The sequence below is a fragment of the Mya arenaria genome, chromosome 4 (assembly GCF_026914265.1).
Source record: "Mya arenaria isolate MELC-2E11 chromosome 4, ASM2691426v1".
Lineage (NCBI taxonomy): Eukaryota > Metazoa > Mollusca > Bivalvia > Myida > Myidae > Mya > Mya arenaria.
This window is the reverse complement of record NC_069125.1, coordinates 79,387,628-79,409,485: the sequence shown is the minus strand read 5'-3', so window position 1 is coordinate 79,409,485 and position 21,858 is coordinate 79,387,628. Positions and strand designations below refer to the sequence as shown.

The following is a 21,858-nucleotide window of genomic DNA, read 5'->3' as shown; positions in this document are numbered from 1 at the left end:
CCCGACTACATTTCAATGCAGCTGCAGGAAGCAGTCAAAGCAAAATTGTCAAACTGACCCTCATTCAGGTAGCAATCATTTTCTCCATCTTCAAAAAGGTTGATTGACACCAAGCATGCACTTACAGGCAATATGCCGTCTTTCACTTGCGTACTCCTTAAATGTATCATACACATAAGTATAATGGCTTTAAGACGCTTTTAGAACGCAGAATACAGACAGCAGCAAAATGGCTCAGTATCGTACACAGCAGTATAATGGTTTAGTATCATACACAGCAGTATAATGGCTCAGTATCATACACAGCAGTATCATTGCTCAGTATCATACACAGCAGTATAATGGCTCAGTATCATACACAGCAGTATAATGGCTCAGTATCATACACAGCAGTATAATTGCTCAGTATCATACACAGCTGTATAATTGTTCAGTATCATACACAGCTGTGTGTAGGCTGAGTATAATAAAGCAGTATAATGGCTCAGTATCATACCCCTGTATAACGGCTCAGTATCATACACAGCTGTAAAATGGCACAGTATCATACACAGCAGCTTAATGGCCCAGTATGATACACATCAGTATAATGGCCCAGTATCATACCCAACAGTATAATGGCTCAGTATCATACACAGCAGTATAATGGCACAGTATCATACACAGCAGTATAATGGTTCAGTATCATACACTGCTGTGTGTAGGCTGAGTATAATATAGCAGTATGGCACAGTATCATACACAGCAGTATAATTGCTCAGTATCATACACAGCAGCTTAATGGCCCAGTATGATACACAACAGTATAATGGCCCAGTATCATACCCAGCAGTATAATGGCCCAGTACACAGCAGTATAATGGCCCAGTATCATACTCAGCAGTATAATGGCCTAGTACACAGCAGTATAATGGCCCAGTATCATACACAGCAGTATAATGGTCCAGTATAATACACAGCAGTACAATGGCCCAGTATAATACACAGCAGTACAATGGCCCAGTATAATACACAGCAGTATAATGGCCCAGTATAATACACAGCAGTATAATGGTCCAGTATAATACACAGCAGTATAATGGTCCAGTATAATACACAGCAGTATAATGGCCCAGTATAATACACAGCAGTATAATGGCCCAGTATAATACACAGCAGTATACTGGCCCAGTATAATACACAGCAGTATAATGGCTCAGTATCATTCACAGCTGTATAATGTCTCAGTGTCATACACAGCAGTATAATGTCTCAGTGTCATACACAGCAGTATAATGTCTCAGTGTCATACACAGCAGTATAATGTCTCAGTGTCATACACAGCAGTATAATGTCTCAGTGTCATACACAGCAGTATAATGTCTCAGTGTCATACACAGCTGTATAATGTCTCAGTATCATACACAGCAGTATAATGTCTCAGTATGATACACAGCTGTATAATGTCTCAGTGTCATACACAGCAGTATAATGTCTCAGTGTCATACACAGCAGTATAATGTCTCAGTGTCATACACAGCAGTATAATGTCTCAGTGTCATACACAGCAGTATAATGTCTCAGTGTCATACACAGCAGTATAATGTCTCAGTATCATACACAGCAGTATAATGTCTCAGTGTCATACACAGCTGTATAATGTCTCAGTATCATACACAGCTGTATAATGTCTCAGTGTCATACACAGCAGTATAATGTCTCAGTGTCATACACAGCTGTATAATGTCTCAGTATCATACACAGCTGTATAATGTCTCAGTATCATACACAGCTGTATAATGTCTCAGTGTCATACACAGCAGTATAATGTCTCAGTGTCATACACAGCAGTATAATGTCTCAGTATGATACACAGCTGTATAATGTCTCAGTATCATACACAGCAGTATAATGTCTCAGTATCATACACAGCAGTATAATGTCTCAGTATCATACACAGCAGTATAATGTCTCAGTATGATACACAGCAGTATAATGTCTCAGTATCATACACAGCAGTATAATGTCTCAGTATGATACACAGCAGTATAATGTCTCAGTGTCATACACAGCAGTATAATGTCTCAGTATGATACACAGCTGTATAATGTCTCAGTGTCATACACAGCAGTATAATGTCTCAGTGTCATACACAGCATTATAATGTCTCAGTGTCATACACAGCTGTATAATGTCTCAGTGTCATACACAGCAGTATAATGTCTCAGTGTCATACACAGCAGTATAATGTCTCAGTGTCATACACAGCTGTATAATGTCTCAGTATGATACACAGCTGTATAATATCTCAGTGTCATACACAGCAGTATAATGTCTCAGTATCATACACAGCTGTATAATGTCTCAGTGTCATACACAGCAGTATAATGTCTCAGTATCATACACAGCTGTATAATGTCTCAGTGTCATACACAGCTGTATAATGTCTCAGTATCATACACAGCTGTATAATGTCTCAGTATGATACACAGCTGTATAATGTCTCAGTGTCATACACAGCAGTATAATGTCTCAGTGTCATACACAGCTGTATAATGTCTCAGTGTCATACACAGCAGTATAATGTCTCAGTGTCATACACAGCTGTATAATGTCTCAGTATCATACACAGCTGTATAATGTCTCAGTATCATACACAGCTGTATAATGTCTCAGTGTCATACACAGCTGTATAATGTCTCAGTATGATACACAGCTGTATAATGTCTCAGTGTCATACACAGCAGTATAATGTCTCAGTATCATACACAGCTGTATAATGTCTCAGTGTCATACACAGCAGTATAATGTCTCAGTATCATACACAGCTGTATAATGTCTCAGTGTCATACACAGCTGTATAATGTCTCAGTGTCATACACAGCTGTATAATGTCTCAGTATCATACACAGCAGTATAATGTCTCAGTATCATACACAGCTGTATAATGTCTCAGTGTCATACACAGCTGTATAATGTCTCAGTGTCATACACAGCTGTATAATGTCTCAGTATCATACACAGCTGTATAATGTCTCAGTGTCATACACAGCAGTATAATGTCTCAGTGTCATACACAGCTGTATAATGTCTCAGTGTCATACACAGCAGTATAATGTCTCAGTGTCATACACAGCTGTATAATGTCTCAGTATCATACACAGCTGTATAATGTCTCAGTATCATACACAGCTGTATAATGTCTCAGTGTCATACACAGCAGTATAATGGCTCAGTATCATACACAGCAGTATAATGGCTCAGTATCATACACAGCAGTATAATGGCTCAGTATCATACACAGCAGTATAATGGCTCAACATAATACACAGCAGTATAATGGCTCAACATAATACACAGCAGTATAATGGCTCAGCATAATGCACAGCAGTATAATGGCTCAACATAATACACAGCAGTATAATGGCTCAGTATCATACACAGCAGTATAATGGCTCAACATAATACACAGCAGTATAATGGCTCAGTATCATACACAGCAGTATAATTGCTCAACATAATACACAGCAGTATAATGGCTCAACATAATACACAGCAGTATAATGGCTCAACATAATACACAGCAGTATAATGGCTCAACATAATACACAGCAGTATAATGGCTCAACATAAAACACAGCAGTATAATGGCTCAGTATCATACACAGCAGTATAATGGCACTTTTTATTTAAACAACATCATGATTGATTATGATTACTGTTATGCGACAGCGTATAAATGCAGCTCTAAAAGTCATCTAGTCTCGACGAAAAGTGAAAACGTATAGCTTCTCTAATGAAGTCATGTACACAATCTTATTAAAAAGACAGTTTTTTTATGCATAATAGAATTCTCGCAATGTTTATTGTTATATGTATGTATTATATAATATCGTATAGGCCATGTATGAAATAATTTAAATTTTAGAATACATATATTACTTTTTGGTCGGCGTCTGAACGAATGTCAAAATGCCTAAACGAAATCAAATACAAGTATAATGTCAACATGTTTAATAAAATGGGTGACACATTCTAAACTGGTAACAATGAGGCTGTCTTTTGAGGGGGCGACTCTGCCTATCATTCTTTTCTCAATTCATTGGGTCGTTAATGTCCATAGATTAATCACAATCAGGGGTGGATCCAGGATTCAACGTTGGAGGGGGCGTAACTTAGGGGCGTACCATTTTAACTTGCGCCCCTCCCTCAGAAACGAAATTTATTTGGTTTAAAGTGTTGGTGGGGGTGGGTGTGTTGGGGGTCCTCGCCTCAGTAAATTTTACAATTTCTAGTCCGAAATGGTGCATTTTTGTGATCATCTTGTATGCTATGTTCACACATAGGGTTGTCAGCCGTTATTTCCTCATATACCTTTCTATGGACTGGCAGTGTAGAAATGTTGGACGGTGTATAATCACCAGCCAGTGTAGAAGGCTGGAGGGTGTATCGTCACCAGCCTGTGCAGAAATGCTGAACGGTGTATCATCACCAACCCGTGTATAAATGCCGGACCGTGTATCATCGACAGCCCGTGTAGAAATGTTGGACGGTGTATAATCACCAGCCAGTGTAGAAATGTTGGACGGTGTATAATCACCAGCCAGTGTAGAAATGTTGGACGGTGTATAATCACCAGCCCGTGTAGAAATGCCGGACCGTGTATCATCACCAGCCAGTTTAGAAATGCCGGACCTTGTATCATCACCAGCCAGTGTGGAAATGTTGGACGGTGTATAATCACCAGCCAGTGTAGAAATGGTGAACCGTGTATAATCACCAGCCAGTGTATAAATGCTGGACCGTGTATCATCGACAGCCCGTGTATAAATGCTGGACCGTGTATTATCACAAGCCAGTGTATAAATGCTGGACGGTGTATCATCACCAGCCCGTGTAAAAATGCTGGACCGTGTATCATCACCAGCCAGTGTAGAAATGCTGGATCGTGTATCATCACCGGCCCGTGTAGAAATGCTAGACGGTGTATCATCACCAGCCCGTGTAGAAATGCTGGACCGTGTATCATCACCAGCCAGTGTAGAAATGCTGGAACGCGTATCATCGACAGCACGTGTAGAAATGCTAGACGGTGTATCATCACCAGCCCGTGCAGACATGCTGGACGGTGTATCATCACCGGCCATGTAGAAATGCTGGACGGTGTATCATCACCGGCAATGTAGAAATGCTGGTCGGTGCATCTTCACCAGCCCGTGCAGAAATGCTGGACAGTGCATCTTCACCAGCCCGTGCAGAAATGCTGGACGGTGTATCATCACCGGCCATGTAGAAATGCTGGACGGTGCATCTTCACCAGCCCGTGCAGAAATGCTAGACGGTGTATCATCACCAGCCCGTGCAGATATGCTGGACGGTGTATCATCACCAGCCCGTGCAGATATGCTGGACGGTGTATCATCACCGGCCATGTAGAAAAGCTGGACGGTGTATCATCACCAGCCATGTAGAAATGCTGGACGGTGCATCTTCACCAGCCCGTGCAAAAATGCTTGACAGTGTATCATCACCGGCCATGTAGAAATGCTGGACGGTGCATCTTCACCAGCCCGTGTAGAAATGTTGGACGGTGTATAATCACCAGCCTGTGTAGAAATGTTGGACCGTGTATAATCACCAGCCATCACAGGCCGTAGATGTAGAAATGGTGGACCGTGTATAATCACCAGCCATCACAAGCCAGTGTATAAATGCTGGACGGTGTATCATCACCAGCCCGTGTAGAAATGCTGGACCATGTATCATCACCAGCCAGTGTAGAAATGCTGGACCGTGTATCATCACCGGCCCGTGTAGAAATGCTGGACGGTGTATCATCACCAGCCCGTTTAGAAATGCTGGACCGTGTATCATCACCAGCCAGTGTAGAAATGCTGGAACGCGTATCATCGACAGCCCGTGTAGAAATGCTAGACGGTGTATCATCACCAGCCCGTGCAGACATGCTGGACGGTGTATCATCACCGGCCATGTAGAAATGCTGGACGGTGTATCATCACCGGCAATGTAGAAATGCTGGACGGTGCATCTTCTCCAGCCCGTGCAGAAATGCTGGACGGTGCATCTTCACCAGCCCGTGCAGAAATGCTGGACGGTGTATCATCACCGGCCATGTAGAAATGCTGGACGGTGCATCTTCACCAGCCCGTGCAGAAATGCTGGACGGTGCATCTTCACCAGCCCGTGCAGAAATGCTGGACGATGCTGGACGGTGCATCTTCACCAGCCCGTGTAGAAAAGCTGGACGGTGCTTTTTCACCAGCCCGTGCAGAAATGCTGGACGGTGCATCTTCACCGGCCCGTGTAGGAAAGCTGGACGGTGCATCTTCACTAGCCTGTGCAGAAATGCTGGGCGATGCTGGACGGTGTATCTTCACCAGCCCGTGCAGAAATGCTGGACGGTGCATCTTCACCGGCCCGTGTAGAAATTCTGGACGGTGTATCATCACCAGCCCGTGTAGAATTGCTGGACGGTGTATCATCACCAGCCCGTGTAGAAATGCTGGAGCGTGTATCATCACCAGCCCGTGCAGAAATGCTAAATGGCGCCACACAATGATCTGCACATAGTCTAGCCGATATAAACAAGTCATATATCACCAAATTATTTGATGAGTATCCTAATATGCCAGGACTTGAAATCAGTTGTTTTCCCCAACCTGAGTAAGACAACTCAAAAGCCACAACGCATCCTCTCAGCATAATAATTTAATGGAAAATGATACGTTGTTACATGTTAGGTGTTTTACAAAGACACAGTGAAAATATATATAAACAATTACAACAAAATTGTACTAAACCTTAAAAACTGTGACGTTTTTATTTTAAATCGTAAAAATCTAAAGAAAGACACTGCTTCAGTTTATGCTTCCACGGCGGACGTCTGTATTGTTTTACACTTAAAAAGCTTAATCCTGTCATTTTGCAATGGAATGATCTGTTTGTATGCTATCCGATAGGTCAAATAGGCAGCTGGGGCGATGCAGCCACTTCCTGCATGGCATCATGGACAGCCGTGAGGAGCGGAAACTCCCCCTGGCGGCAATAGCTCCCCAGGAAGTCGTCATACTCGAGCGACCAGAACATTGTACCCGCCAGTCGTCGACTATGGGCGAACAACACCTGTAGAGATAGTGCATGGTAAGAGATGGGTTACGCTACACTGGTGCACTATTGTTTTATCGATGTTTATGATAGAGATGATTGATTGACTGAGTAAGTGACTGTGACTGAAAGTCCTTGGACTTATTTCCAATGAGGTCCTTGGAATTTATGCTAACTATTCAAAATGAGGAAATTACAAATAATTCAATAAGTATTAATAAGAATAATGGGAATACAGAACGTTACCATTTAATGCCTCTTAACTGAAGACATTTTTGACATTTCTATGACACCGTTACTAACGGTTTAAGAAAAATGCATAACACATCATTTTTGGACGGATATATGTAAAGCTGTGGTCTGATCTTTTGCCAGCAGTTTTTTATCACTGGTTTGCAGATATTTACGCAAAAATTTGCTCGTTCCAAGACAAAAAATACAAAACTTGTCAAAACATTCAATCTGTGAGAGTGCAGATTTAACAGATAGATGTAACTATCATACTGCCGTTCTTGTTTATAAAACCATACATGATATGGTACCAACATACATGTCAGATCTTTTAACATTTTCAAATGATGAATACTATACTCTAAGATCAGTTTCAAAAAGGACCATATTTGCAATATGTTGCCTAAAACAATTTATCTCAATGATTCCTTTTCATATAACAGTATGCACGTATGGAATGAAATACATACAGGAGTAAGAAATGTCCATAAATTGGCAACGTTCAAATTAACGTATAAAATTTTCCTTTTGAATAAACATTCTAGTTGAGACTTGAACTCCGACTGAATATATTTAGACAATCTGTTAAAACGTTATAATCATTATGACGGTAAAGTTGGAAGGTAGTTGGTAGTTGGGGATTCGAATAATCAACTACTTACCAGTTGCCAGTTGGGGATTCAAATATTCAACTACCTGCTAGTTGCCAGTTGGGGATTCGATAAACACTGTTTTAATTCACTTTTATTCGTATATTCGCCAGTCGGATATTCGACCATTTCCAGTCGATTATTCGCGAATGTTCAAAGTAAAAGTAAATAAAAACAGTGTTTGTCGCAAAGAAACATATGTGTTCATGCATAAAGAAACATTTGGGGATTTTTTTCCCATATGTGACCTTTAAAACCATACATAAAGACATAAACTGAATCCCCAACTACTGACTGGTTTGCAGTTGAATATTCGCGAATAATCGACTGGAAATGGTCGAATATCCGACTGGCAAATATACGAGAAAATGTAATTTTATACAGTGTTTGTCGCAAAGATACATATGTGTAGATGCATAAAGAAACATTTTGCGATTAATTTTCCCACATGTGACCTTTAAAACCATACATATAGACATAATCTGAATCCCCAACTACTGACTGGTTTGCAGTTGAACATTCGCGAATAATCGACTGGAAATGGACGAATATCCGACTGGCGAATATACGAATAAAAGTAAATTAAAACAGTGTTTGTCGCAAAGATACATATGTGTACATGCATAAAGAAACATTTGGCGATTAATTTTCACATATGTGACCTTTAAAACCATACATATAGAAATAATCTGAATCCCCAACTACTGACTGGTTTGCAGTTGAACATTCGCGAATAATCGACTGGAAATGGTCGAATATCCGACTGGCGAATATACGAATAAAAGTGAATTAAAACAGTGTTTGTCGAATCCCCAACTGGCAACTAGCAGGTAGTTGAATATTTGAATACCCAACTGGCAACTGGTAAGTAGTTGATTATTCGAATCCCCAACTACCAACTACCTTCCAACTTTACCGTATATTCATTATATTTCTCACTTATTGTAAACTAAATTGGGTGTTTGTCGGTAAGGGCTTGAAATTCGGGTGTTGACCACGGTTTATTATTCATTACTACTTCATATGATGATTTATTTTTATCCTTTTTGCTATTTGAATGATAGTATACATGTGTGAATTGTATACATGTGTTTGCCATGATTAACATGTTTGTTGTTGTTGAGTTTATAAAGGTCTGCCCGCGCCCTATAATGGCTGCATTATGGCTTGACCCCGTCACATCCCCAAGTGTGACTTAAACAGAATTTTGAAGCCAAAAGGGGAGTTTTACCCCCATCGGTTGATGGGATATTCGTCAAAGGAGTAATTTTTTACCCAAAATGCCGCGAAACCTGCGATGAATGACATCTAGGGAGGTCCCACAGCTCTGAATATTGGATATGGTTTCATTTCTCCAGTCTTGTATCTTAAAAAACATTTACGTGTAAGAATGGTATTTTTTTGAAGGATGGGCAAGACTCACGGTCAGTTCATTGACAAGAAAGTGTTGTGAGAACAGGACTTTTTGCCCACTCTATGTATTAATATTTCTAATATATATATGAACTGACCACTTTGTTGTCGATGCCCGACTATTGCCTCACTATTTACTTATTGGAAATTCTTCAAGACCAGAGAGTGCGTTGAGATTACTTTGCCTACATGTTTTTTTAAATGTACATGTACATATATAGAGAGGGTTATTATGGTTGTTTTTTTAAAAATAATAATGATTAATAATATAGGTTTTTTTTTTTTTTTTTTTTTTTTTTTTTTTTTTTTTTTTTTGCCTGCGCCCGATTTTTTCCATTTAAATATGTATGTGCGGGATAAAAAAAAACAAAAAAAAACATAGTATACTTTCTATATACAGGTATGTAGCCCCTGGTCCAGTGCCTTCTCTTTTTTATCAATAGGTCGTAACCATGTATATTTTCAAAATTTCAATATCTTTAAGTGAATGAATGAATTAGGGCTAGGATCAAAAACTGTTTCTCCCAACAACAAACCTGGACCAGAAGCGCTATATTACAACACCATCACCATAGCATGTAAAATCATCATGGACTTCTAATAGCACTATGGATGTAACGGTTTAAATCGGTAGAATTGTTAACTCAAAATGTCTTTATACAGTTTATACCGATATTGGTTTTCTTTCTTGCCAACTTCGCCCGAAAAATAATTTGGTTTCGTTTTAGGTTATGGTGACTTGCATTTAATAATTTATGGTTAAATCGATGTATATCATCATACTCCTTAATACCTCATCCTTTCATGTGAAAACGAAAGAAGAAAAGAAAAGAAATGTTTTGTCACCATAATGTAGATTGAAAAGATTAACATGTTTAATTATGCATTAATGCTTTATATGACTTGTTGTTTATCGTATTTGATGATATTTGAATAATAGTATGTATACATGTGTGAATTGTGTAAAGATGTCTTTATGTTTTGTTTTAGAAGGCCATACTGAAATTATGATGTTTTATAGTTGACTCTGTAATTATGTCAAAATGTGTTACCTTCTTAAAATAAAGATGCTATTATTATTATTATTATTATTATTATTACAGTTTACTAAAACTTTCAAAAGATATAGTTTGGTAATCAAACTTTCGAATATTCGTTCGAAAGAATTACCGAATATTCGAATATCAATTTTGCCATTCGTTTGCATCCCTAATTTCTATACATACATCACAGGTGCGAGACTTTGCTGACAATACTATTTTCAATACTTTTTCCAGATAGGTTGTACAGGGGTAACCGATTCACCGGTCTTTCGAGAACCTTTTCCTTCATACTGTCGGGAATGGGAAGTCGACCCACTGGTCTTACATGTACCATACTGTCGGGGCTAGGTTAGCCGACCCACCGGTCTTTCGAGAACCGTTTCCTTCATACTGCTGGGATGGGGAGTCGACCCACCGGTCTTACATGTACCTTTTCCTTCATACTGTCGGGTGTTGGGATAGCCGACCCACTGGTCTTACATGTACATTTTCCTCCATACTGTCGGAGGTTGGGATGGCCGACCCACCGGTCTTACATGTACCTTTTCCTCCATACTGTCGGGTGTTGGGATGGCCGACCCACTGGTCTTACATGTACCTTTTCCTCCATACTGTCGGGTGTTGGGATAGCCGACCCACAGGTCTTACATGTACCTTTTCCTCCATACTGTCGGGTGTTGGGATGGCCGACCCACTGGTCTTACATGTACCTTTTCCTCCATACTGTAGGGTGTTGGGATGGCCGACCCACTGGTCTTACATGTACCTTTTCCTCATACAGTCGGGTGTTGGGATGGCCGACCCACTGGTCTTATATGTACCGTTTCCTCCATACTGTCGGAGGTTGGGATAGCCGACCCACTGGTCTTACATGTACCTTTTCCTCCATACTGTCGGAGGTTGGGATGGCCGACCCACCGGTCTTACAAGTACCTTTTCCTCCATACTGTCGGAGGTTGGGATGGCCGACCCACTGGTCTTACATGTACCTTTTCGGGATGGCCGACCCACCGGTCTTACATGTACCTTTTCCTTCATACTGTCGGGTGTTGGGATAGCCGACCCACTGGTCTTACATGTACCTTTTCCTCCATACTGTCGGAGGTTGGGATGGCCGACCCACCGGTCTTACATGTACCTTTTCCTTCATACTGTCGGGTGTTGGGATAGCCGACCCACTGGTCTTTTATGTACCTTTTCCTTCATACTGTCGGGTGTTGGGATAGCCGACCCACTGGTCTTACATGTACCTTTTCCTTCATACTGTCGGGTGTTGGGATAGCCGACCAACTGGTCTTACATGTACCTTTTCCTTCATACTGTCGGGTGTTGGGATAGCCGACCCACTGGTCTTACATGTACCTTTTCCTCCATACTGTCGGAGGTTGGGATAGCCGACCCACTGGTCTTACATGTACCTTTTCCTTCATACTGTCGGAGGTTGGGATAGCCGACCCACTGGTCTTACATGTACCTTTTCCTCCATACTGTCGGGTGTCGGGATAGCCGACCCACTGGTCTTACATGTACCTTTTCCTTCATACTGTCGGAGGTCGGGATAGCCGACCCACTGGTCTTACATGTACCTTTTCCTTCATACTGTCGGGTGTTGGGATAGCCGACCCACTGGTCTTACATGTACCTTTTCCTCCATACTGTCGGAGGTTGGGATAGCCGACCCACTGGTCTTACATGTACCTTTTCCTCCATACTGTCGGAGGTTGGGATAGCCGACCCACTGGTCTTACATGTACCTTTTCCTTCATACTGTCGGAGGTTGGGATAGCCGACCCACTGGTCTTACATGTACCTTTTCCTTCATACTGTCGGAGGTTGGGATAGCCGACCCACTGGTCTTACATGTACCTTTTCCTCCATACTGTCGGAGGTTGGGATAGCCGACCCACTGGTCTTACATGTACCTTTTCCTCCATACTGTCGGAGGTTGGGATGGCCGACCCACTGGTCTTACATGTACCTTTTCCTTCATACTGTCGGGTGTTGGGATGGCCGACCCACCGGTCTTACATGTACCTTTTCCTCCATACTTTCGGAGGTTGGGATGGCCGACCCACCGGTCTTACACGTACCTTTTCCTCCATACTGTCGGAGGTTGGGATAGCCGACCCACTGGTCTTACATGTACCTTTTCCTCTATACTGTCGGAGGTTGGGATAGCCGACCCACTGGTCTTACATGTACCTTTTCCTCCATACTGTCGGGGGTTGGGTCACCCACCCACCGGTCTTTCATGTACCTTTTCCTCCATACTGTCGGGGGTTGGGATAGCCGACCCACTGGTCTTTTATGTACCTTTTCCTCCATACTGTCTGGGGTTCGGATAGCCGACCCATTGGTCTTACATGTACCTTTTCCTCCATACTGTCGGGTGTTGGGATAGCCGACCCACTGGTCTTATATATACCTTTCCTTTCATACTGTCGAAGGTTGGGATGGCCGACCCACTGGTCTTATATGTACCTTTTCCTCCATACTGTCAGAGTTGGGATAGCCGACCCACTGTTCTTTTATGTACCTTTTCCTCCATACTGTCGGAGGTTGGGATAGCCGACCCACTGGTCTTACATGTACCTTTTCCTCCATACTGTCGGGGGTTGGGATAGCCGACCCACTGGTCTTATATGTACCTTTTCCTCCATACTGTCGGAGGTTGGGATAGCCGACCCACTGGTCTTATATGTACCTTTTCCTCCATACTGTCGGAGGTTGGGATAGCCGACCCACTGGTCTTACATGTACCTTTTCCTCCATACTGTCGGGGGTTGGGTCACCCACCCACTGGTCTTATATATACCTTTTCCTCCATACTGTCGGGGGTTGGGATAGCCGACCCACCGGTCTTATATGTACCTTTTCCTCCATACTGTCGGGTGTTGGAATGGCCGACCCACTGGTCTTACATGTACCTTTTCCTCCATACTGTCGGGTGTTGGGATGTCCGACCCACTAGTCTTACATGTACCTTTTCCTCCATACTGTCGGGGGTTGGGATGGCCGACCCACTGGTCTTACATGTACCTTTTCCTCCATACTGTCGGAGGTTGGGATAGCCGACCCACCGGTCTTACATGTACCTTTTCCTCCATACTGTCGGAGGTTGGGATGGCCGACCCACTGGTCTTTTATGTACCTTTTCCTCCATACTGTCGGGTGTTGGGATAGCCGACCCACTGGTCTTACATGTACCTTTTCCTCCATACTGTCGGAGGTAGGGATAGCCGACCCACCGGTCTTATATGTACCTTTTCCTCCATACTGTCGGAGGTTGGGATGGCCGACCCACCGGTCTTACATGTACCTTTTCCTCCATACTGTCGGAGGTTGGGATGGCCGACCCACCGGTCTTACATGTACCTTTTCCTCCATACTGTCGGAGGTTGGGATGGCCGACCCACCGGTCTTACATGTACCTTTTCCTCCATACTGTCGGAGGTTGGGATGGCCGACCCACTGGTCTTACATGTACCTTTTCCTCCATACTGTCGGGTGTTGGGATAGCCGACCCACTGGTCTTACATGTACCTTTTCCTCCATACTGTCGGGTGTTGGGATAGCCGACCCACTGGTCTTATATGTACATTTTCCTCCATACTGTCGGAGGTTGGGATAGCCGACCCACTGGTCGTACATGTACCTTTTCCTCCATACTGTCGGGTGTTGGGATAGCCGACCCACTGGTCTTACATGTACCTATTCCTCCATACTGTCGGGTGTTGGGATAGCCGACCCACTGGTCTTACATGTACCTTTTCCTCCATACTGTCGGAGGTTGGGATGGCCGACCCACTGGTCTTACATGTACCTTTTCCTCCATACTGTCGGAGGTTGGGATGGCCGACCCACTGGTCTTACATGTACCTTTTCCTCCATACTGTCGGGTGTTGGGATAGCCGACCCACTGGTCTTACATGTACCTTTTCCTCCATACTGTCGGGTGTTGGGATAGCCGACCCACCGGTCTTACATGTACGTTTTCCTCCATACTGTCGGGTGTTGGGATAGCCGACCCACTGGTCTTACATGTACCTTTTCCTCCATACTGTCGGGTGTTGGGATAGCCGACCCACAGGTCTTACATGTACCTTTTCCCCCATACTGTCGGGTGTTGGGATAGCCGACCCACTGGTCTTACATGTACCTTTTCCTCCATACTGTCGGGTGTTGGGATAGCCGACCCACCGGTCTTACATGTACCTTTTCCTCCATACTGTCGGAGGTTGGGATGGCCGACCCGCTGGTCTTACATGTACCTTTTCCTTCATACTGTCGGGGGTTGGGATAGCCGACCCACTGGTCTTTTATGTACCTTTTCCTCCATACTGTCGGGTGTTGGGATGGCCGACCCACTGGTCTTATATGTACCTTTTCCTCCATACTGTCGGAGGTTGGGATAGTCGACCCACTGGTCTTACATGTACCTTATTCTTCATACTGTCGGGTGTTGGGATAGCCGACCCACTGGTCTTATATATACCTTTTCTTCCATACTGTCGGAGGTTGGGATAGCCGACCCACTGGTCTTACATGTACCTTTTCCTTCATACTGTCGGGTGTTGGGGAGCCGACCCACTGGTCTTATATATACCTTTTCCTCCATATTGTCGGGTGTTGGGATAGCCGACCCACTAGTCATACATGTACCTTTTCCTCCATACTGTCGGAGGTTGGGATAGTCGACCCACTGGTCTTATATATACCTTTTCTTCCATACTGTCGGAGGTTGGGATAGTCGACCCACTGGTCTTACATGTACCTTTTCCTCCATACTGTCGGGTGTTGGGATAGCCGACCCACTGGTCTTATATATACCTTTTCTTCCATACTGTCGGAGGTTGGGATAGCCGACCCACTAGTCATACATGTACCTTTTCCTCCATACTGTCGGGTGTTGGGATAGCCGACCCACTGGTCTTATATATACCTTTTCTTCCATACTGTCGGAGGTTGGGATAGTCGACCCACTGGTCTTACATGTACCTTTTCCTCCATACTGTCGGAGGTTGGGATAGCCGACCCACTAATCATACATGTACCTTTTCCTCCAAACTGTCGGATGTTGGGATAGCCGACCCACTGGTCTTATAAGTACCTTTTCCTCCATACTGTCGGGTGTTGGGATAGTCGACCCACCGGTCTTATATGTACCTTTTCCTCCATACTGTCGGAGGTTGGGATAGCCGACCCACTGGTCTTACATGTACCTTTTCCTCCATACTGTCGGGTGTTGGGATAGCCGACCCACTAGTCATACATGTACCTTTTCCTTGATATTGTCGGGTGATGGGATAGCCGACCCACTAGTCAAACGTGTAACTTTTCCTTCATACTGTCGGGTGATGGGATAGCCGACCCACTGGTCTGACATGTACATTTACCATCATACTGTCGGGTGTTGGGATGGCCGACCCACTGGTCTTACATGTACCTTTTCCTCCATACTGTCGGGCGTTTGGATAGCCGACCCACTAGCTATACATGTACCTTTTCCTTGATACTGTCGGGTGATGGGATAGCCGACCCACTGGTCTAACATGTACCTTTTCCTTCATACTGTCGGGTGTTGGGATAGCCGACCCAATGGTCTTTTATGTATTTTTCCTTCATAATGTTGGGGTGGGATAGCCGACCCACTGGTCTTACATGTACCTTTTCCTTCATACTGTCGGGTGTTGGGATAGCCGACCCACCGGTCTTACATGTACCTTTTCCTTCATACTGTCGGGTGTCGGGATAGCCGACCCACTGTTCTTACATGTACCTTTTCCTTCATACTGTCGGGTGTTGGGATGTCCGACCCACTGGTCTTACATGTACCTTTTCCTCCATAATGTCGGGTGTTGGGATAGCCGCCCCACTGGTCTTTTATGTATTTTTCCTTCATAATGTTGGGGTGAGATAGCCGACCCACTGGTCTTACATGTACCCCTTTTCCTTCATACTGTCGGGTGTTGGGATAGCCGACCCACTGGTCTTTTATGTATTTTTCCTTCATACTGTCGGGTGTCGGGATAGCCGACCCACTGGTCTTACATGTACCTTTTCCTTCATACTGTCGGGTGTTGGGATAGCCGACCCACTGGTCTTACATGTACCTTTTCCTTCATACTGTCGGGTGTCGGGATAGCCGACCCACTGGTCTTACATGTACCTTTTCCTCCATACTGTCGGGTGTCGGGATAGCCGACCCACTGGTCTTACATGTACCTTTTCCTTCATACTGTCTGGTGTCGGGTAGCCGATCCACTGGTCTTACATGTACCTTTTCCTTCATACTGTCGGGTGTCGGGATAGCCGACCCACTGGTCTTACATGTACCTTTTCCTTCATACTGTCGGGTGTCGGGATAGCCGACCCACTGGTCTTACATGTACCTTTTCCTTCATACTGTCGGGTGTCGGGATAGCCGACCCACTGGTCTTACATGTACCTTTTCCTTCATACTGTCGGGTGTCGGGATAGCCGACCCACTGGTCTTACATTTACCTTTTCCTTCATACTGTCGGGTGTCGGGATAGCCGACCCACTGGTCTTACATGTACCTTTTCCTTCATACTGTCGGGTGTCGGGATAGCCGACCCACTGGTCTTACATGTACCTTTTCCTTCATACTGTCGGGTGTCGGGATAGCCGACCCACTGGTCTTACATGTACCTTTTCCTTCATACTGTCGGGTGTCGGGATAGCCGACCCACTGGTCTTACATGTACCTTTTCCTTCATACTGTCGGGTGTCGGGTAGCCGATCCACTGGTCTTATATGTACCTTTTCCTTCATACTGTCGGGTGTCGGGATAACAGATCCACTGGTCTTATATGTACCTTTTCCTTCATACTGTCGGGTGTCGGATAGCCGATCCACTGGTCTTATATGTACCTTTTCCTTCATACTGTCGGGTGTCGGGATAGCCGACCCACTGGTCTTACATGTGCCTTTTCCTTCATACTGTCGGGTGTCGGGATAGCCGATCCACTGGTCTTATATGTACCTTTTCCTTCATACTGTCGGGTGTCGGGATAGCCGACCCACTAGTCATACATGTACCTTTTCCTTCATACTGTCGGGTGTTGGGATAGCCGACCCACTAGTCATACATGTACCTTTTCCTTCATACTGTCGGGTGTTGGGATAGCCGACCCACTAGTCATACATGTACCTTTTCCTTCATACTGTCGGGTGTTGGGATAGCCGACCCACTAGTCATACATGTACCTTTTCCTTCATACTGTCGGGTGTCGGGTAGCCGATCCACTGATCCCCAAGAACGGCATACGCCATTTTCTGTTCCTCGTCAAAATGGTGCACCGCCCCGTTCTGAATCAACTCGCAAACCTTGGAAAACACAAATAAACATCTGAGAAGCAGCATATAGACGAACTAGAACATTTTGATATTTTGTTGACGACTTTCACATTTGATCGGATACAAATACAGCACAATGAAATCCGTTAAGCCTCTACCCTGTAGTAAGGGACTCGCCCCTCAACGCCAAGGTAGGGACCTGGCGTTCCCGGGCCCAACACGGAGGCACCGACCCACGTGTCGTTGGGGTCAGCTAGGGTGAAAGTTAACGCCTGTCCCGTCAACCCCAACACTAGCTTGTCACGTTGGGCTCCACCAGATATCCACTGATCTATCGCCCATGCCTGAAACATATGACATAATTATTTGCACTGGTCGACTACAGGGTACATGATGATTAACATTAATTTTGCTGTTTCCTATCAGCTTTTAAACAGTGGTAATAGCCAATCGAAGACATGGGGCACTAGTTTTCGATTTTCGAATTACAACTGACCTGGTTATTTTGTTGGTTAAAACGGATGTTAGATGCTCGCGAGTATAGCGGGGAGGAAAAGCTCGTCACGTGACTCCATGGACCGTGGAAGTCGTACGCCATAACTTGTATGTAGTCCACGTAGCTGTAGGCAGAGAAACGTGTGGACAAACTGGACAAAATGTGGTTAACAAGTTCACAGACGGACAGAAAACTTACATACAATTATATACTAAACATTTGTGATAAAATTAAGTGTATATTTGTATTATTTTAGCTGCGTGCTCTACAGCAATGAATATTCAAAGTTTTATGTCGTGCTGGCATGATTATGGCCATCTGACATTCAGAAATGAAAGTCGTACCTGCACGACATTGGTCGCCTAGAATTTCATGCTAGCACAACATTGGACATTCAAAAACGATGTTTTGCTAGCACGACATTCATTTTTGAATATCCAATGTCCATTGTCGTGCTATCACGACTTACATTTTTGAATATCCAATGGCATGCCAGCACGACATTCAATTTGGAATGTCCAATATGTCGTGCCAGCACGACAATCAATTTGGAATGTCCAATGCCCAATGTCATATTTAAGCTATCTTCACGAAGCTTTATTTTTTATCATTTGAAGCAAAACTATAGCGATGAGTACAGTGATTAAGACATTACAATGTACGATTATATCGATTCAGCAGTATCCACGCGACCTTACCGCGTGATTGCCGGAATGTTGTACGACTCGGTTACCGTCTGCTGACCGGCCGCAACCGCAATTGTCAGCAGCAGCCGCGGGTTGGCGGTGCGCGCCGCCTCCTCCTCAAACACCGTTCGCAGCACCTGTAGAGTGAAACGATCCTCAATGAAATAAAAAACAACAGAAATGACAGACAATATATATACCACATAAAAGCCGAAAATCAAGTGCCGTACAGTGGGCTAGGTCCCTTTTAAAATTGATAAACGTTAAGAAAGACAAAACATGCGTTTTGCTGTGTGATTTTCACCGTGGTAGTTCAAGATTTGTGGTCACGTGTTTTTTCTTCGCTCTGTCACTGTGCATAATATTGTGTTACTTTAAAACAACTGAAGGTCTGTCTTGAGTTTTTTTCCTCCCAAACTCGGAAGAGATTTCATTCTACTTATTATTACTTATTTAGTAGATCAATGACATTGCTACTGCACTCACATGCGATTGACAGTAAGGATGAACGTCGGCCAGGTTAAAAAAATAATACAGGTTAGACAGTCACCTATATACGTGTTTATTCAAACCTTTATAAGGTCGAGGAACTTTTCCCTGTACAGCTTTCTGGGGTATTCCCAGTCGATGTCAATTCCGTCAAAGTCACGGTCTCGCGCGTACAAGGCCGCGTTCCGTGCAAACGTCCGCATGGCATCTGCGTTCGCCACCACTAGCGGAAAACCATGACCATACGCCCCACCCACAGACAACAGCGTCTTGAGCCCCGGGCAATCCGCCTTCAGTTTGTTAAAGGTGAAGTAGCGACCCCGCTTGGTCCAGACCGTGCCGTCGTCGTCGTCGGGCTGGCTCTTAACGAGGGTGAGGTTCTGGCGGTCTATATCGGCGAACGCATACACGAGATGGCTACACAGGCTGGTGTTTACATCTCGCACGTCCATCCGCGCGTCGAGATTGGCGTACTTCGGCGACCAATTAGTGAAGTAGCAGAAACTCTTCATTGTGGGTACTGAAGCGATATTCTGGTGTTTTTGTACCAGTCTGGATGTATGTTTCCATGGAAACAGAACATTTAATTAAACAATTATCAAATAAGAAAGGTGTACCACCATTTTAAACTTAAACCTTACTTACCTTGTATTGCACTGGTACAACTATATATACATCCAAGAAAGGTAACAGAAAAGGTTAAAAACATGTACAATGTATCCATTTTAAGTCGGTTGTATAAGGAAGTGTTTGTTACAGCATGGTATACTGGTATGTACATTAGAGTGGTGAAGACAACATCGACTATATGTATTGACACATACAATCAATCATTTCTTTATCAGACAACACTTGATACATCATAAGGACGTTTTTGTATAATTACAAAGACCAAAGAACGATGAGCATTCTTATCAAATTAAATATTATGATAGTTATATAAACCACAGGTGACGAACAAAAATGTCACGTGATCAAAAGTGCAAACGCTAGTAGTATTTTGTCCGATTGATCGTCAATCTATGTAAGTTTCTTATCAATATTTTTGCTATACACAAGAGTTCGTTAAAGTGACAAACAAAATAGTGCATTGTTAAGCCTTTTGATCGGTGTATTGGTCACCATTCATGTTTGCATAGTTTCCGAGAGCTTTTCGAAATAAATATTGCCTCGGAATGCACACGCACGTTGACAGAATTAAAATGTCACATTCTTCTAAAGATAAAAAAACACCATTTTTTCAAATGCATGCCTTTCGATTGTTCAGTACAGGTTTTCATTTTCATTTGTTTTACGAATATTTTGGGCGATGCAATAAAAAAAAATGCATTATTGATTTCAAATCTGGCCGCACGCACGTGGCCATCTCATTATAAGGATTGAACACAATTGCCGTCAGCTTTTTAAACTTAAATGTGTTTACTCACCTCTTATATTTCTAATATCAATTTATTTGGAGGTAGGATTTTTTAATTTAGATTATTTATTTCATCATAATGATAGGACCATACGCATTAGGGAACGTAGCATACTTTATAATGTATTATTACTTGGCTTTATAATCAACAGTGTGTGTATACCACGTGATAAATTGCGTCATAAATGCTACGTCGGCAGGCAAAATGTTGCTTCGATTTAAGACTTAAAACAATGATAACTTCATTTTCTTTACCATTTTAAATGAAACATAGCGCAGTCTATGCCGCTAACGGAGCCCCGCCTTCAGTTTTTTACCAAATTTTGATTGGGAGTTTAGTTTCTTATAACATTTCGACAAATCTTTTCACGATACGGCCGTCTGACGGAGCACTGTCAAAACATTGTTTTAGAAACAGGTTTGTCGAAGTGTTTAATGAAACTAATCACCTTATCAAACTCCGGTTATAAAACAAAGGTGGGGCTCTTTAAGCGGCATAGACTGGCCTTTGTTTCATTTAAAATGGTGTAGTGAGCGAAAAGTTATATTTGATTTAAGTCTTTATTTTAAGCAAAATATTGCCTTCCGACGTAGCATATATGACGTAATTTATCACGTGATATGCATACACTGATTAAGCCACCACTTAAGGATTTTAAGAAGCGTGTCTTTGCACAAGGCATGCTTTATTGATAAAAATGCCTTTACCGATGATGTTTTTTCTAGCAAACTACAAAGTGTGTAATATATTTTGTGAAGTAAGCCAAATGGTGCTAAATTAACGAATGTCATTGTCTGTTTCAGTGGTGTCATTTGTTTGCCGTGTTGGTGGGAATGCGGTGAAAACTGCATGTGGGCTACACATGCATGAGAAACGACAAATCGGCTAAGGAATATACTACGTTATGTGATTAATGATGTGCTTACATTTTATAGGATTAAATGTGTTTTTGTGATTGTATATGTCATTTAGTTTGAGTATATGTGATCTTTTTAACGTAAATATTGT

General features: G+C 43.2%; 1 protein-coding gene across 1 annotated transcript; it reads right to left on the bottom strand.

Annotated features, from left to right (window-relative positions):
• Positions 1–6,693: 6,693 nt before the first annotated feature.
• On the bottom strand, positions 6,694–20,255 carry LOC128230319 (chitinase-3-like protein 1). The gene is made up of 7 exons (XM_052942495.1): positions 20,078–20,255; positions 19,516–19,952; positions 18,956–19,080; positions 18,258–18,381; positions 17,920–18,105; positions 17,672–17,791; positions 6,694–7,122 (listed from the first exon to the last, which is right to left on the bottom strand). The coding sequence occupies exons 1-7, from the start codon at positions 20,211–20,213 to the stop codon at positions 6,961–6,963; spliced, it is 1,290 nt and encodes a 429-aa protein (XP_052798455.1). The 5' UTR covers positions 20,214–20,255; the 3' UTR covers positions 6,694–6,960.
• Positions 20,256–21,858: the final 1,603 nt, after the last annotated feature.

Bases quoted from the DNA above. Each gene is read 5' to 3' on its own strand.
- LOC128230319 (XM_052942495.1), bottom strand. From the start codon at position 20,213: ATGTACATACCAGTATACCATGCTGTAACAAACACTTCCTTATACAAC. The intron at 18,106-18,257 runs GTCAGTTGTAAT...CATATGTTTCAG, and splicing joins TTAACCAACAAAATAACCAG to GCATGGGCGATAGATCAGTG. The intron at 17,792-17,919 runs GTAGAGGCTTAA...GTGTTTTCCAAG, and splicing joins GGCGAGTCCCTTACTACAGG to GTTTGCGAGTTGATTCAGAA.